The sequence below is a fragment of the Cygnus olor genome, chromosome 9 (assembly GCF_009769625.2).
Source record: "Cygnus olor isolate bCygOlo1 chromosome 9, bCygOlo1.pri.v2, whole genome shotgun sequence".
NCBI lineage: Eukaryota > Metazoa > Chordata > Aves > Anseriformes > Anatidae > Cygnus > Cygnus olor.
In genome coordinates this window covers 25,346,696-25,364,574 of record NC_049177.1, presented here as the reverse complement: position 1 = coordinate 25,364,574, position 17,879 = coordinate 25,346,696, and the positions used below count along the sequence as shown (strand labels likewise).

General features: G+C 51.3%; 1 protein-coding gene across 3 annotated transcripts in view; it reads left to right on the top strand.

Annotated features, from left to right (window-relative positions):
* Positions 1-2,620, top strand: part of LOC121074506 (TCDD inducible poly(ADP-ribose) polymerase) — a 30,412-nt gene extending 27,792 nt beyond the window's left edge. For all 3 annotated transcript variants that reach the window (XM_040566651.1, XM_040566652.1, XM_040566650.1), the window contains 2 exons: positions 1,009-1,284; positions 1,882-2,620. In XM_040566651.1, coding sequence (XP_040422585.1) covers positions 1,009-1,284; positions 1,882-2,329 — 724 coding nt within the window. In that variant the 3' untranslated portion in view covers positions 2,330-2,620. The remainder of the gene's footprint in view (positions 1-1,008; positions 1,285-1,881) is intronic.
* Positions 2,621-17,879: the final 15,259 nt, after the last annotated feature.

Genomic DNA, 17,879 nt, shown 5'->3' with positions numbered 1-17,879 from the left:
CAAAGTATTTCCATTGACGTAAGTGGGAGAACTCCAATAAGTAAGGATTATTCAGCTGAGTAAAGCTTGCTTGTTCAGATTATAATCAGGTGAACATAAGCCACAAACACCATACTCTTTATCTAAATTTAGCAGGTTCAAAAGCATAACAAGTTGCACAGCGGTGCAGGTATTTATTAAGAATGAAATCTTGCCTGTACCACAGTCAGTGTCCACATCAACTTGATTTTGCCAGGGTATGTTCCCTTTCTGGTGTACACTGTGCTCTTCTGCCCTGAGCATTAGAGGCAGCAGTTCCCCTCCTTCTTCCTTTGCTGACCTCTTCTTACCTGGCAGCACTCCCAAAAGGAGGGGCTGCTCCATCACATGAAAATAAGTAACTGCAAATGCAAATCTGCAGCTGGCCTGCGCACATGAGAATAGGGAGAGCCTTCCTCAGTAGGATACCGGGTAGTACTAAAAACATATACTCTTTTCTTCTACGTAATGTAGTGAAATATATGCAAGTTTTGCCCGTAAAATGTTATATATAACATAGAGCTATTCCTTATTTATGCTGAGCGAGAAAGTGTGTGTTTCTGTTCCTTGTATTGTAGTCTCTTCTCTTATCCGGTATGTTAAAATGAGCTTACAGTTATAAAGTAATTGCATTTGGTAGCATTCTGCCTGTTCTGTAGTTTATCACCGCTACTCCACCCTTCCACCTCAGGATGTGAATGATACAGGTGATAACAGGCTTTTAAATCCCCACCAGCCAGTGAGAATTTTGTAGGTGGGACGGTATGCCTGAAAGTCAAGGGTTTGGTATTGGCTTGAGTGGATGCAGGAGTTTAAAAAGAAGAAATAGGTGGCCTGACCGTTTTAAACAAGCATTAAGGTTGTGTAAATTGTTACGGAACCAAGGAGAGCAGCGATTGTTTAAGAAATGTTGGTAACCAAATAAATGTGATTAGAAGCTGTTTGGCTTGGGAATACTGAAATGCAAATCTGTTCTTCTTCCCATCCTAGGACTCTAGGTGGCAATTCTCCAGTACCCTCTCTATCAGCTGAACCAGTTTCCTCACATGTCTTATCTCCAACTGCTGTTACCTCTCCAAACTTCTATCCTGAAACCTGGATTAGTATGGATCCATCTCAGGACTTCATCCAAGTGCCTGTTTCGAAGGAAGATAAAAGCTATAGAACCATTTATAACCTGTTTCACAAGACTGTGCCAGAGACCAAATACAAAATTTTGAAAATTCTGAGAGTGCAAAATCAGTTTCTTTGGGAGAAATATAAAAGGTAAGATAATGCTAATGCCATTCTTTTACGGTAGTAGAAAAATACCTTAGAATGTCTGATTCGGGCTGCAAAATATAAATTTATCATTGATTAGGATACATAAAATCCAGACTTCCTGAGGAAAAGCAGCACCTTCAGTTGAATATCTAAAAAACACTGAAAAACATCTTGTCCTGAAATTACCTTCGTAAGAGCTTTTGTAAGCTATCTATTGATAAGTTCTGTAAAATGTGTTTTCACAGAAACCTCAAAATAAATCTAGGATACGTAGTTGAAAACTATTTCAGTTCACCTCCAAGCCAAACGAAGAGTAAGCAGTTTTCAAGCTGCTTTGTCTTTGCTGCTGTACAGATGACAGACCTCCAGCAGGATCAGTTCAGGATCTTTCAATAATACAAAATTCATGCAAAAGCTTTGTTTGAAAGCAGAAGACCAGTCTTGTTATCCACCCAGAAATGTTTTCCAATCTCCTCTGGCAGCTCCAGTATCGCAGAGGATAACACTGATGCGTTTTACTTTAAGAGCTGCAGTGAATACTGCTCTTTGTTTGCAGATCCACAATGAATACTCATCTTCACTTTCCATTTTCTATTCCAGGAAAAAGGAGTATATGTCCAAAAAAATGACCGGGCTTGACAGGATAATGAACGAAAGGCATTTGTTCCATGGCACCTCCCAGGACGTGGTGGATGGGATCTGCAAGCACAACTTCGACCCGCGTGTCTGCGGGAAGCACGCCACCATGTTCGGACAGGGCAGTTACTTTGCCAGAAAGGCGAGCTATTCTCATAACTTTTCCAAAAGGTCACCCAAAGGAGTTCATTACATGTTCTTGGCTAAAGTACTGACGGGAAGATACACGGTGGGCAATCACACCATGAGGAGACCTCCCCCCGTGAACCCGGGCAGCATTACCAGTGACCTCTATGACTCTTGCGTGGACAATTACTTTGAGCCTCAGATTTTTGTCATTTTTAACGACGATCAGAGCTACCCTTATTTTATTATCCAGTACGAAGAAGTTAGCAACACTGTCTCCATTTGAAAACCTGTGCTGCTAAATTATTCATTTTAATGAACTCTTATTTACATTTGTAGCGGTTTTTGTGTAAAAAAATAAATAAATTGAACGTTGCAGAACTGAGTAAAATTACTTGCTTGCAAGGAGTTAAATCTAAAAATAGAGAAAGGAAGATCTGAAGTGACCAATTGTGCACTTGCTGTTTGATGATGTATGTGCAAATTGTAAATATTTTTCCATTGTTTATAGTTGAAAATCTGTGCCTTTTGTTATAAAACACTGTTTATTTATGTTAGTAAATATTCGTGTTTAAAATTGTGTTTGTGTGCGTACTTTCGGTTGCGTTTTGTGCATTTTGCAGTTACTAGAAATCTGATCTTGAAATCTCATGGATGGCCATTTCCAGATAGAATCGTGGAACCATCTAGGTTGGAAAAGACCTTCGGGATCACTGAGTGCAGCCACCGACCTGACCTACCCTGTCGTGTCCCTAAAATGTGTCACAGTGCTGCACTCACACTTCTCTGAACACCTCCAGCGCTGGGGACTCCACCACCTCCCAATGCTTGGCCACCTGTGTGTGAAGAAATTCTTCCCAATGTCCAACCTAAACCTCCCGGGGCACAACTTGAGCCTGTTTCCTCATGTCCTAGATAATCCGAACCAGATAATTTTCATCCCGAGCATACTAAATGCGAGATGCTCCTAACCAGTATTTTTATTGCTTTATTTCGAAAGGACTGGGACGATTACAAAATAACATCCCGCTCATAGTTTGGATTATTAAACACAAATAAATGCATCATTTTCTAAAGTCAGTCCCAAGTAAAGTTAGGAAAAGGTTAGTGTGGCCTGCAGTCCGTGTGGGTTTAGAGCCGCTTGGTGCCTTCGGCAGCTCACCAGCAAACCTTCAGCCGAGTCTGGCACTGTAGCGTTTCCGATGCTACAAAAAGGGATTTATTTCTGTGCGAAATCCCAGAGCTGAGGGTGCTCCACAAACTCTGTCCCAGCCATCGCCCGCTGCGGTCCAACCAGGCAGCGCCCGTGGTGGTCACCAGCCCCCGGCAGCCACCTCCCGCTGAAGGGCAGGAGTCCCAGCTGTCACCGTGCTGGGAGCGAGGCCGTCCCTGGGAGGGCTGAGTGTATATATGGGCTGTGTGCTTGTGCATGGCGTTTTTGTATACATACAGCTGAACTGAAACCCCTGCACGGCGATCACAGGTGGTCTGCTGAAGTGCTCGTTACTGGGTTTCCTGCCCTCCCACTTCCCCTTGCTGTTGTTACTGACCTGAGCTTTTCCATGTGTCGGCACGGAGGTTTCTGGGGCAGGATTTGTCCTGTCTGTGGCCGCCAGCGCCCTGCACGGTGCTGGGCTGTGGTGCCGAGCTGGCTCCGGGTTTCCTGCAGCACGAATAAGTAATTGTGTCGTCTTGTCCTGCTTTCGGTGGCCTCGCTTGATGCAGTGATGCCAGGTGGGAGCACGGAGCTGTGGTGCATGGAGCGGGTCCCAGGAGCTGATCCCTGGGCTCGTGCATGGTGAAATCGCCTCCCCGCCATTAGGAGGAGGCCATGAGGATTCTGCTGGAGGGAATTTGGTACTGCTGGCTCCAGCACCGCAGCCTGCACGCCTGGCACGAGGCTTCAGCGGCACATACGGCATGGGGGTTGTCCTGCAAACCCCAGCAGTGTGGGCAATGCGTCTTCTGAGCTCTTTTTACATGGAAATTTGAGGTACTCGCACAGTAATGAGAACTGGGAGCTCAGTTCCAGAACTGGAGAGCATCTCCTGCCACCGGGGCTTCTTGTTGCCCAGAGGGGATGTCCCATTCCTAGAGGTGTTCAAGACCAGGTTGGATGGGGCCCTGGGCAACCTGGTTTGGGTGGGTTCCATCCCAGCCCATGGCAGGGGGTTGGAACTGGATGGGCTTTGAGGTCCCTTCCAACCAAGCCATTCTATGATTCCATCATTTTGTGATTCTGTGACCTCTGTCACCAGCAATCAGCAGTGTCACCTCCATGCTAACGTCACAGCAAGTGGAAAAACCCTCCCAATTAATTCTTCTCTTATGGCCATGAGGTCTGCTTTTATGAGAACATTTTCCCATCCACTGGACAACAATGTCAGATTGACCTAAGGGCTGTTCTTTCCTAAATTTCCGTCGGGCTCCCTTTCCCCCAGCCAGATGGGTACAAGTTGTTTCAAATGTACTTAGCCCATTATAAATCATCTTCCGCTTTTCTTTCTTCCACGAGGAACGCGTTCTCGTGCATTGATACGCTTGGTTTTGTTTTGTCTTGCTGCAGGACCTGATGCAATCTTCATACCTCCGAAGCTGACCCGCACAGAACTGTTTACCAAACTTCACCCGGAATGAATCTGCGGCCTCTCCCAGCAGCAGTTGGAAGCAGAAATTGTGTGACGAAACGCCACGGGTGCCGGGCCTGCAGCAGCTCCAGCAGGACGGGGTCCGGGTGAAGAAGGTCGCTCCTGACCTGGGCCGTCCGCGTGAGGAGGACCTGTTGGCCTGCTGCGCTGCCAGACCCAGTCACGGAGCAGCTCTGAGGCGAACTTCTCCTTTCTCGCCCCAGCAGCACCCGTCCAGTCCGCTGCCAGGAATTTCCCTGCCGTTTTCACTTCTGGAGACCAGAGGGGAAGAGGCCGCCCCAGCTGCGGGTGCACGAGCACACTCCTGGCGTGGCCCTGCCGGGTGCGTGTTGGTGGGCGAAGGCAAGCGGCCTTCAGCCCCAGCCTCTGTCCTCTGCAGGCCCCAGGAGGACAAACGGCCTCTCCCGTGAGGCTGCGAGCCAGCTCGGGTGCCCTTGCCCACAGCTCACGAACCTCGCCACGCTGTGGAGCTTTAGGAAGGGGAGCGTAGGGCCAGGAGGGATGGGGGTGCACCAGAGGAGCCCCCCACCAGCACCAGCACCAGCACCATGGGAGGCTCCTGCTGCCGATGGGGCCTTCCCCTTGGGGCGGGGAGGCCGGTGTGGTGCTGGTGCTGGCACCACTGCCCGCCTGGGCTGCACGAGCACTGGTGTTTCTTGGAGCTTGGTGTAACGGTGCATCATGATCCCGACTCAGTTTGGGTTGGAAGGGGCCTCACAGCTCCCCCAGCCCCCTCTGCATGGGCAGGGCCCCCTGCCCCCAGCCCAAGCTGCCCAAATCCCCCCCAGCCCAGCACTGCCAGGTTCGGGGCAGCCCCAGCTCCTCAGGGAAGCCTGCGCCAGGGCCTCACCACCCTCAGGATGCCCTACAGAAAACCAGAGCGGAGGGCAAGGGGCGCTTCTGATCCCACAGCAACCCGTGGGGCTGCCTGGGGGCGACACGCCGCAGCTGGGGGCCAGTGCTGGGGGCACTGGCAGCGCTGGGGAGGTGCGGGTGCAGGGGAGAGGGAGAGTGAAAAGGAAACAGGGAAGTGATTTAAGAAAAGTGAGAATTGGTTTCTTCTGAGGGGGAGGAAGGGAGAGTGAAAGGAGCAGGAACAGAAATTGGGGAAGGGAGTGTAAGGAGCGCTGAAGGAAACATCCACCAGGAAACCAACGGGGAAGAAACATGAGTAGAAAGCGGGAGTGGGAGAGAGGAAACTTCAGGAAATGGAAAGGAAGGTGCCAACGGCTGGAAATCAACTGTCAGGAAACAAAAAGTAGGCGAAAAGCAAGGAAATCCAACGCCCGGGTGCTGTTGCAGGTATTCTGTCAGGAGCGGAGGGTCTCTGTGAAACCAGGCGCCGCTTCACACCGCCTCGGGCCTCCCACCGCCTGCTGGGTTTCTCAGCGGGGCTCAATTTGGTTGGTTGGGTTTTTTTGGGGGGTGCGTCTTAAAAAATTTTGCCTTTCAGCCTGGATGTAAAAGCTTACCAGTTAAATTAAACCAGGGCTGCTCTACCCTGGGTGAGCCCACGCTCTCGTTACCAAAACCTTTGAGAAGGAGCGGGGCAGGAGGGCTGCCCAGCAGGCTGTGTGCTCCTCCTCGCGTGCATCTGCAGCTTGCAATTAGGCTAATGGGTGTTGTCAACCAGGCAGAACTGGGCCAGCACGGTCCCTGCCCAGCTGGTGTGTTGGGTGTGATGAGCAGAGACGTGGCGGGGCTGGGGAGCAGCCCTCCTGCCTGGGGAAGGACGAGCTGCAGGGGCACCAAGGGCCCCGTGCACTTTGCTGCCTTGGAACCAGCTCGAAATGGAAGGAGGGAGCTGTGGATACACGCAGATACCTCCGTTCCTGCTCCTTCTGGAAGGCCAGGCTTTCTGCAGGAGGAAATGGAAATCCTGAAGCCACTGCCCGGAGTGGCTCCAGCTAATACTTTTCCACAGAGTAAAACTGGAAATGACTTTTTAGAAAAGTATACAGTGATTTGTCAGGGTATTTTTGTTCTGCAAAATACCTCATCACGACAGGCAGCATCGTCACTGAGAACAAAAACAAGCACATTGCTAAGGGTGAGCTGGCGTCTCTGCCTCCTTGCACTGCAAGCAAAAGCTGGCTCGGTCTGTTACTCACGTTGCACAAGCCGAGAGGATTTCATCGGTGTAACCGCAGATGTCCCGTGGTTAGCAGGACATCTGAGGTAACACGAGCAAGGGAAGCTGTTGGGTGTGAAGTTGGCCGGGGTGGGACGGGCACAGCCGGCTGCGGGCAGCTGCAGGAGCAGCAGAGGTTCGGGTGCTGCTCTGTCAGCCTGGTGGCAGCCGGCGCTGGGCTGGCGCCTGGAGCTCACCCAGCACAGCCTCAGCTGCCCCGTAAAGCATGGCTGATGTCTTCCTCGCCTGGGGGATGGCTTCGGGCTCACACCACGTCTCCACCTAGGCTGCTCAGCAGCCGGCTTTACAGGTCACAATCCCTCCCTGCTCGGGAGAAGTGCGAGCCTATCTCGGGTGTCAGAGCGGGGCCGAGAAAGCCCCCTGCCCGTCCAGGGGCGTGATGGGCTCGCATTCGCTCTGCAGCACGCTTCTGAAGTCTCTCAGAGCTGGGAAGTTCAGAAGCCTCCTGGATATCTCCTGCAGTTACCACAGCCCCTGACGAGCAGCCCGATGACGATGACATGCCATAAACCTGCTATTGCTCATCCTGGCCCCGTGCTGACGGGCGGGCAGGGCCCTTCCCTCGCAGCAAGGCCTGGCCTGGCTCCCTCACCCCATGCTCCTCTGGCCCCACGGCGTTTCCCTGCCTCTCATTTCCCAGGCTGTCTGGCCTCTGTCTGTGCATTTCAAACACCTAGCAAATTTAAACGTAGTAACCATCCCCATTAATTAAATATCAACAGCTTATTAAAAACAGCTCTATTGGAGTGACATCACTGGTCATAAGCAGGGGCTGTTGGCCTGGTTTCAAGCCGCCGGGCAGCTGCTTACATGAGCGCCTCCAGCCCACGGCTGCCCCTCCTTGCCCAGCAGCTGCCGGGGGATGCTTGCGGCCGCCCTGCTCTTCCCCTCCACCGCAAAGCCAGCTCCAAGCCTCGCCTGCTGGTCGGCCCAGCAATAAATGGCACCGACAGGTCTGTTTATCAGTAACCCCGGGCAGCACGATAAGAGCCGCAGCCGGCGCGGCCGCTCCACCTGTGCCGTAACCGCACTGGTGCGGGTGGCCACGGCGCGCCCTTCACCGGGCGTAAACACTGCGGCACGCGGCGCGCTGGCACCACTGTGGCTATTACCAAAGGGCTGTCAAAACAGCTCTCCGACTGGAATTCATGCGCATGGTTAGGTCTGCTGCCAGTCCCCTCAAATTACAGCTTACGCACCTGCAATTTTTGGTAAATACTCCAGTGCATTTCTTCATGCATGGGTGTGAGAGCAGCAAAACCCGCCCGCGCACCACGTCCGGATGTCTCGTTCTCGCCTTGCTCCTCCAACACGCCCCATGGCCTCAGCACGTGGCACCCGGTGAGGGCTTTCTTTTTTTCTTTTTTCTTTTTTTCAAAAGATGCAGTTTTTCCATGAGTTTCTCTCTGAGCTGGGATGCAGGGTAAGAATTTAAACAGCTGTGATAATGTTGTGGATCAGTTTGTAAGGCATTTTATACTCTTTTCTTCATGGAAAAAGTCAAGCTGGGTGTTTAAATGCAATGATATTTCAATAATACACAGGATTTCTTTTGTTTTGCACGCCAAGACAAATCACGCACAGATGTACAAAAACTGGGACCTCCATGAGAAAAATCTTACACAGCTAAGGTTTGTGCAGGAGTTCACACTGCTGCCTACCAGGACAGGATTTTATTGAAAATGCCATTACAGCACGCCTGTTGTGCCAGGCTGTGCAAAGGCCTTGGTAAGGAAATTTTGCAGTAAATACCACTATGGAGTCCAATTCCTGTTTATTTCCCATGAACTCAGTATTTGCTTCATCAGACTAAAATACTTTAATTTTCACCCTGATAGCGGTGAGGCCAATGCACTGCCTGATGTCTTTTCCAGATAATCTTCAGCTGCGATCTGCTGAAGTCAGAAAGCTGCAGCTGACAGAGATGCTACGGGTGCTTTCTCTCTCACTGCTGCAGTTTCCATACCCAGAGCATTAAGCATGTGAAGCAGATTTCAGAAATGTTCAATAAAACCACAGAAGTGTTTATAGGAGTCTACATTTTTTACCACATTCTGGAGGCCATTAGCTTTTACAATGCACAAACACAAATAATTATTGCGAGCAGCACGCCAGTTGAGCGACAAGCCTTGCTTAGCACGAGGGCACGCTGAGGCCCAGCTTGCGAGCTGGTACCGATGCTCATGGCCAGCATTTTCTGTGGCGGTGACCAGCAGCACCTTGCTATGCCTCCAGCACCTCCACTTCCAGCATCGGCCCTAAAATCTCACAAAAGCCACCACAGGCTTGGTCCTGTCTGCTAACTCCTGGCGGCTGGGCCGGTGCAGACAGGCAGCTGGAAAACTCCCAGGAGAGCAGATGTGTACGCGTGGGCCTGGCACAATCTTTTTTTTTGGAGGGGAAGGAAAGCGCCGGGCTTTACCCCTGCTGGTAACCAACCTTCTTCCCTCCGTCCCCTCAGCAGCCCCCAGGAGGAGCGCCTGGCTCAGCCACGCTGCATCCTCCGGCAGAGGCTGGTGTCACCAGAAGGCAGAGGGACAGTGAGGGACAGTGTCACTTCACATCGGCCTCTGGATTGTATGCTTTTAGCAGCTGGTATAAATCTCTGTGCTGCCTTGGTGTGCGCAGATCGAGGAGGTGTTGGCCCCTTCCCAAGCCCTTCTCGTGAGGCCCTTGCTTGAGGAACAGGAGAGCTGTGGCCTGCATGTGCCAACGTCTGCTGCTGGATGCTGACTTTAGGCCCAAACAGAAACAAAACCTCTTGGTCCGTATTTCTGCTTTCTTTCTCAGGAAACTTATTCAGGAAGGACTTGGTCCTTGGCGAGGGGCTGGTGCAGCTCCCCTCAGCCCCGGCCGCGGAGCCACTAGGCCCTGCAGCCGTGCACAGGACATTGCTGTGGCGCTGGGGATGAGGGGCTACGATAACAGCATGGCAGCGATCGTTCTTGAGGAATAAGATGCCAAATAGTACGGAGGTTGCCTTAGGAAGGAGCAGCAATGGAAACGAGTGGTGTGGTGGAACAGCCAGCGGACGGGGATCCCGCAGCGGAAGGCAGCGTGCGAGCCGTGAGATGATCTCTGACCTAAGAGGCTTAGAGCCCAGCTGGAGGCGACCGGCAGGCGGAACAGACTCGGTGGGAGTGTGAGCCGGGGGGATTAGCCTGGTGACAGAGGCAGATTGCACAGATTAGCCACCGGTGGCACGGGGCTGCCATGTCCCCGAGGAGCCCCCGATGGCTCCTGCCATCTCTCTCCTCTCTCCGGAGCCCTGCCCCGCAGCCGGCCCGGCCCCGTGCAGACCGGTGGGTACAGGCAGCACGACTCCCAGCGCCGGCGTCTCGCATCGCCAGCTGGGACTTTTTGCTGATTTCACCAGCCATCATGTAGGTCCAAGCCAGAAATGTGTTTAAATCCTATTGCTTTCCATGCCACTCAAATACATGCTTAAAGTTAAACAGATGCAAAGTGCTCTCCTGATACAGGGTGCAGTAGTGGCCTGAGGTTTTGTTTCTCTTTTTGCATGATGTGCTATTATGGCATAAGTAATGTGCCTGAACTACTTTGGCGATCTTTGTTTCTGAAAGTATCTCGTGGCTTTCAGAAGGGAGGTAAAGCAAAAATAGATGTAGCCATTGTATTAAATAAAGCTCTCAGCAAATCCCAGCTGCCAAACAGGGGAGCATTACCTCTCTAGAAAGAAAAAAAAAAAAAAAGTGGTCTTCTACGGTGCATTTTCCTTTTGCTGTGCCTCTGCAAGGCCAATTAACATTAATGGGAGTTGTATATACCAGCCCAGAGCAGAACAGACCCTTACAGGAGGACCTCGTTAGCTCTTTCTGACTGTGGTTTTCATTCCGAGTTGCTAAATTTTATGGATTAGCAAGAATGCTAACAAATATGGAAAAGCAATCCTGGCTGTTGCCATACCGAAGTGCTTACTTAATGAATTTTAACAAGTCAGGTTTGAGAATGAATTGGTGGGACCATTTATAACTAGACCTCTGGAAAAACTATACAAAGGCAATCTGATCAGCCAGCTGTACAAATATCCCACTGCATGGTCCTGACCTCTTCCACTCACACAGTATAATTCCCTGAGAAACAGTTTCCAAGGGAAAAACACTAGAAATTCACATAAACTTTGCTTTCTCGACCTGCCAAAGAAGAGGGGTTTGCAAAGGCAGTCATGCATAGGAGAGCACCCAGAGGATCTCCTTGGGACAGCAGTGATGCAAGGACTGCTCATCTCCAGGGATAATGCTGCGAGCCCCCAGCCATCCTCCAGCCTAGAGCCAACTGAGCTGGTATTTTCAAGGACACTGTGTATTTAAGACAACTATGAGAAACCTGCAGCCTCTGACATCATTTCTCTGGCCTATGGATGTTTGATTTTTCCCACGTTATGGTGGGATAACACTAGATGTGTTTCATGTGTGGTCTCCCAATGGTATGTGAAGAGCCCTCAGCAAGGAGGGCTTCTTCCTTGTTTCTTCTTCTCCCCATGGGTCTGAGGGAATGCAATTGCAAGAGGAAGGCAGGTTCAGCAACAAAGCTGTTTCTCATCCCTCTCTTACCATACGCACCATGTAGGCAGACATTTAAATCCATGTAATTATTTAAAGCAGGCTGTCCTATGTAAGCGCTAGCAGCGCCCACAAATTCCTCAGCTTGAATCTGCAATTGCATCCCCACAAGGCCAGCGATGGGAAATCAGACTCATTTTTAAAAAGAAAAAGTTGAAAATCTTAAAGAAATGCACGTTTTAAATAGAAAGATGTCCCTGAGCAGCAGCAGGCATTTCATCCAGCTGGATTCCTGCAGCACGCCCTGCCTCCTCTCTGGCATACAGTGCCCTGTCCTGTGCTGCGTGGCAATTCCTCGCCCTTCACAGCCCAGCCGTCGGAGAGGCGACTGCTGGTGCACGAGGGGCAGTGAGCAGCCCCCCCCCCAAGCTTAGCTCATTATCTTTATCAAATGAAAGCAAGCTGCATTCATGGGGAGTTTTCAAAGGCCTGGAAAGTCTCAGGACTGTCCGGATGCTCTCTTTCCTTCCCTGCAGTCAGCTTCAAAAGCATTTCTGTTCTTGTCTGCATCTCCATGGAATATTTTCCATTCTTAAATTGATTATTTGCCCTTTCAAATGTTTCTGTATGAGGATTTATGCTGCTCCAATGAGGCACATGAATAAAAAGCTGAACACTAAAAGCTGTGCTGCCTTGATTACATATCTCTGAATTACCATTTTTTTCTCCTGACTGCTCACCCTGAGCATCCACTTATCTCTGTCTGCATCTCTGGTCTGTACCAGACAGGTCTCGCTGCTCTGGGCTCACGGCAGGGCAGACATCATTCATTGTTCTTCCCCCAGACGACACACAGACTGATCACTGCTATGAGCGCACCACTCTCATTTCACCACTTTGCTTTTGAAATTCTGTTACGTTAAATCGTGCCGTGCCCTGGCTGGGGCTCACTTGCATTTTCTTCTCTAGTATGCAGTAAAAGCTGTAGCTAGCATGCCAGCTGGGGCAGGCAGGCTCAGGGCTGAGTTCAGGGATGCCCAGAGCAGTGGCAGACAGCGAAGCCTCCGAATATGTCTGGGTGTGCAGAGGAAGGGGAGAGCCAGGCCCGGGGGGACTGGGCAGGAGAGCCATGAGAACGCCCATGGAAGAAGGGGCTGGCGGTGTCTTCTTTAATCTCAGTCTGTCGCCGGTCCATCAGTCCTCTCCCTGCCTGTCTGTGCTTCCCAGGCCGGTGGAGCCCAGCCTAGTTTACATCGCCTTGTTCCAGGGACGGGACTCCAGCAAAAACCATCCCACAGAGGGAGCGGGCTCCCGCAGCCAACCCCCACAGGATGCCTGGCTCTTCTGCTGTTCTAACCATGGCTTTCAGGCTCTGCTACTTCACACCTAGTTCTTGGGTTGAATTTAACATTCTTATTTTCAAAAAATCAAAAAGGCAAGTTTTTCTTTTCTGTTTTTGTTGTCATTTCCAGTCCAGCTTTTTTTTTTTTTTTTTAATGCTATTTTTAGACTCTTGTATTTTAATGCTGTGGCATGAATTGCTGGGATTTCCCTTTGCTACCATAAAATAGACGATCTGCACTTCAGAGTTAGCAGTCAGACAGGAAACCCATGCCTGTTGCCAAAAATGGGCCTTCTTTCATAGATCTGTATTTGTTTTAATTTCCCTTCGCAGCAGAGACACGCCAGATTAGCTGCATTGGTTTCTTGTCATGTTATGTAATGCCATATAACACGCCAGGCTTAACTGGAAACGAGCGAGCAATTTTGTCTCTGTTTGATTCACCGATGATGCACGCAGCTGGGAAACGCTGGTTTGCAAGAACGCAGGGAGGGGGCTGTTTTCTCATCCCCGTAGAGAAGAACTGGCAGAAGGCAGAGTTCTGCAGGGAGCTTTAAATGACTGAAAACATAAATGATGATTCCTGTATGACTAACTGCCTTTAAGGCCTTGATAGAATTAACTTTTACTGATCACACATTTATGACAAGGCAAGGAAGTTGTAGTCAGGTAGTCTGAAAGCTACTGAAGCATCCAGAGGTCCGGATCCCCTTCCAGCTCTGCCAGGCCGTGAGCGACCTGCCTGTTTTGCTGTGAAATGGAAATTGGTCTGCTGATCCACTGCTTGTGCAGCCTGAGAAGGAAAAGGGCTCTGTATAAATAACTTGTAATTAGGCCTCTCTGGATCAAAGCTAAGTCCACAACACTCATGTCCTGTTGCTACTGTGGCCGGTCTCTTCCTCTCAGCCAGGAAGACATTACGTGGGCAGGCTTACGTGAAGCAATTTTTTAACATCTATTTTTAAGAGTTCTGAAAGGCGATACCTAAATGTTACTCATTGCCATCCTTAAAATAAACCACGAGGCAGCTCCAGGCACCTCGCCGTGCAGGGGGAGGCGGGGAGCAGGGCCGTGGTGCCTGTGGTGTGGCCGGGCTCGTGGCCCTGTGGGCTGGGCTGCAGTGGGGCAAGGCTCCGGGAGCGCGGTGCCAGCCCGCACAGCTCCTCACGCCCCCTCCAAAACCACAGCTTGCGCAGACACAGCCCAGCAGCACTGACGGCAGCCAGTTCCAGGACCAGGGGGCAGGAGGACTGTGTTTTATCTCACAGGACGAAGCCACCTCCCAGGGTTCAGCAGCTGTTCAGGGCAGCCTGCTGCCCTTCGGTCCTCAGAAGCACTCTCCAAGGCGCCCCGCGAGTGCTGCTGTCCTGGGGGTGACCTGGCAAAGCCCCACCAGCAGGTCAGCCCAGGCGATTCGTGTACTGCTGGAAATGAACAGAGTGTGAGGCAGCAGCCAGTGAGCAGATGATGCGAGACCTACATTCATTTCTCATGAGCAGATCCCTGGAGGCTAATGAAATCCCAGCGAATATGCTGGCACAAATGCCTGCGCGCTGTTCTCACTGCAGCGTGGCAATGTAGAGGAATGTGCGTGTGAAGAACCAGGTCACAGGCAGCAGCGACAGAGAGTCGAGAGGCACAAATGCAGCCGGAGCAGCAGGTACTGGCCTCGATTTATTCCTCCATGGCCTGGCCTGCAGTGATCAGCTCCTCGGGCATAGCAGGCTCCGTGCCGGAGACCAGGAGGACAGCCCTGCAGGCTCACATCAGCTCCCTGATATGAAGTCAATTTCTAGTGAATAAACTCATGCCCACCTGGGCAGGCTGCCTCAATTGTTGCTTTGCCAGAGAACCAGTTTGCTGAACGTGGGTTTCCCCTAGACAGGCACAGGTCTGCGGCCTCTCCTTAGCTCTGCCCCCTGTGTTGGGTGCACCCAGGCCACGTAATGCGGCTCCTCCGTTGGGGCTGTGCCTTTGAGCTCTGCCCAGTGCCGGTGTAAGGAGCGTTACACATTCTTGGACTACTTGATCTTATTTACTAGCAGGCTGATTTCCACAGGCAGACTTGTGCTAGGAGACGAGTCCTGTTGATGCCACGGCTGTCCCAGCCGGTGAGAGGTCCACATCCCATCCCTGCACTTCCCTTCGGGGTCACCCCCCTCCAGGATTTCCTCTGCTGTCAGCCCAGCGCTCTGACCAGAAGCTGCTGCCTTCGGTGCTGGGCTCGGTCACGTCCAGGCATGGGCCCTGCTTCCTGCCCCCTGCTGTGGAGGCCGCGGCTGCCACGAAGGCCAGCGGCGAGCAAGCAGCCCCGTCACACTGCCCACTGCAGGCCACCGGCCCGACACGGCGTCACCTCCCTGACTTATTAATGCCTGCAACACTCCTGTGAGAAGCTGCAGTGTTTGATAGCTGGTGAGTTGCACAAGATAGGAGCTGAGTCAGTGGCCCAGGATGTCTGAGGAACAGGAATTGAACGCAGACCTCCCACGGCCAAGGGCGGTGCTTCTGACTACCTGAAACCCTCTTCTTGTAACAGCAAGAAGGTTGTTTCAGGGGAAGAGCTACTTTTTGATGCAGAAAGCTCCCCCTGGGCTGGTTGGTTTGGTTTTTGTTTTGTGGCTTGATTCCCTCCCACTCTGCCCACTGGCAGGGCGGCGTGTCTCACACCAGCCGGTCGCTCTCAGCAGAGGGTCTGCGGAACCAGCAGGAGCCAGGGCCTGGCACCGAAGCAGAGCCCTCTGCCCTCTGGCACCACCGATAACACGACTGGTCTTTGAGCAAACAGGAGCTTTGTGAAATGGGCATGGCGGGACAGCCCAGGCAAACAACCTCCCCAGGGCCATTGGTACGGCCGCGCTGGGGCTGCATTCTTTCGGGGCAGGGACCGGCCCTTATCACAAGCTTTCAGAGCACCGAGCGCTGTGGACCTTAATCCTGATGGGGCCTCTAGGCGTGACAGCTATATCAATATTTAATGTGCGGAAGGTGGCTTGTATCCCAAGAGGGAGTGCTGATCCCCGGGCTGTGTGACGGTGCTGTTCCTGTGCTTTAAGATACGATGCTGACTATCTGCTACAGTATCTGCTAGTGTATTGTGGAGTGTACTCAACAGTGTACTGCACAAAGAGCAAACAGCAGCATGGGGGTGCTTAGTTTTCTGTAATTTTCTGTTCTGTAGGGAAGAAAAGCATTGGCTGTGAAAGGAGCTTGTAAGCTGGCGTATGCAAGGTTTGCGCTTCTCCGCAGCTTTCCTGTGGCTCAGGACGTGACTAATCCCCTGTGACAGCCACATGCTCTGAGCCTGCTCTTCTTACTGGTGCAGGTTGGGACACTGCCACTTTTCCCATTACAAATGTTGTCCCTTGCTGTCCCACATTACCTGGGGAGCAATGTCACCCCTGTGATGTATTTGGGCAATTCTCTAGTCTGCCCTAACTTGTACCCCAGTGGCTGCAGCCTCCGTGGGCTTTCAGGAAATAGGAGGCAACAGCCACGTCTCTTCTCAGCCTCCTGCTCCACAGGATGCTGCGGCGAGCCCAGGCTCAGCACCGCCAGCCCCTGTCTGCCACAGACCCTCTATTTCAGAGAGTTCCACAGAAAAAGCTCTGGCAAGTTGTAGCGCCCCAGAGTGTCGATGTAGCTCAGAAATTGCTGCTGCAGTTCACTGGTGCAAAGCTACTGGTGAAATATTATGTAAACAGGAAGAAAATATGCCTGTTCCCTTAGTGACTCCATAGTGACAGGCAAATGCTGTCCAATTTCACAATCGTCTCTTTCCTCTTATGGGTCAAGTTTTATTTGTTAGCTCTCCTGCCCAGGCGCGCTGCTGTCAGGTGAGTGAGACAAGCTGGTTTCAGCCCTCCGCAGCACTTTGTACTTGCAGAGTGCTGCACAGCATGACACGGCCAGCCCTCTATGCTGTGCTGCCCCTGGACTTCTGACCTCCCACCTCTCCCTAGAGACAAGCTGCTAGGCAGCTAAAACATACACCGTGAGCCCCAAGCTCCGGTAAACAGCTGGACGTTAACTTATCCCAAGCCTTATCGGGGAGCGAAGCGGTGCAGAAATCGGACCTGAAGCCATTCCACGTGCTGACCTTCCCTTGGAGCCTGGCAGAGGGAACACGGTGCTGGTGAAAAGCTGCATCCCAGGCCTGGCTGGCACCAGACACACTCTTAGCAGAGCTACAAACACTCCTTTGTGCATACTCCTGATAAGATACTTCAGTCTCCACTCATGCTCCCAAACATCTCAACAGTTCTGGGCCTTTTACTGACCACCGTGCCAAATCCTTCAAGAGCTTTTTTCAAAGCAAGTAACAAAGAAACCTAGAACTTATAAGGCAAATGTTTTGTCTAAAAATTTCCTTCCTTAAACCACTTGGGCTAATTGCAAATACCACACAGATTATGTAAATCACGACTTGCTGACAGGTAATTCACAGAAATGAGAGCTAACCCGATGGGACAAATTGTGGTGTGAGCAGCTCCCCATGCTCTTAAGTGCTGTAGGAGACCTGAAGCAACCACCCTGGAACTTAGCTCTGTTGACTTCTCTCCCAGGTCCCTCACAAACCAGCTCGCATGGTGACGGTGATGCCTGCCACAATTCATTTAGCTACGCGAGCTCTCACGAGCTGTCAGCCTAGCCAGCATCAGAGCCGCAATGCGATGCAGGCCACCTGAGATGGCCAGAGGCCAGGATGCTGAGCTCACTTTTCTTTGTGCACCACTGCTGGCAGCGCAGCTGGACATGTCGGTGCACAGGGGCAAGGGAGCACAATCAAGTCAAGCTCACCTGGCCATCACCTACCCCTATATCTATCTTCAGATCACTGAAACAAAACAAAACAAAACAAAACAAACAAACAACAATCCCACAAAAGAAAATATACATATATTTTGCACTTCAGTAATATTACTTATATCAAATAAAAAAATTACAGGCCCCGATTTTGGATGGGGTCTTGACCATACCCCATTTGAAGTCAAGGAATGTAAGAGGAAACAGGTTAGGCTCTAAAGCAGAGCAAAAAAAATCTTTTTGTTTCATGTTTTCACCCAAGAGCCACACACCAAGGTATAATGATATGGCTGTATGTTAACAAGGTTGTAGCTACAGCGTGCAATCAGCATACACACAGTGTTATCTCGTTGTGGTAAATAAAT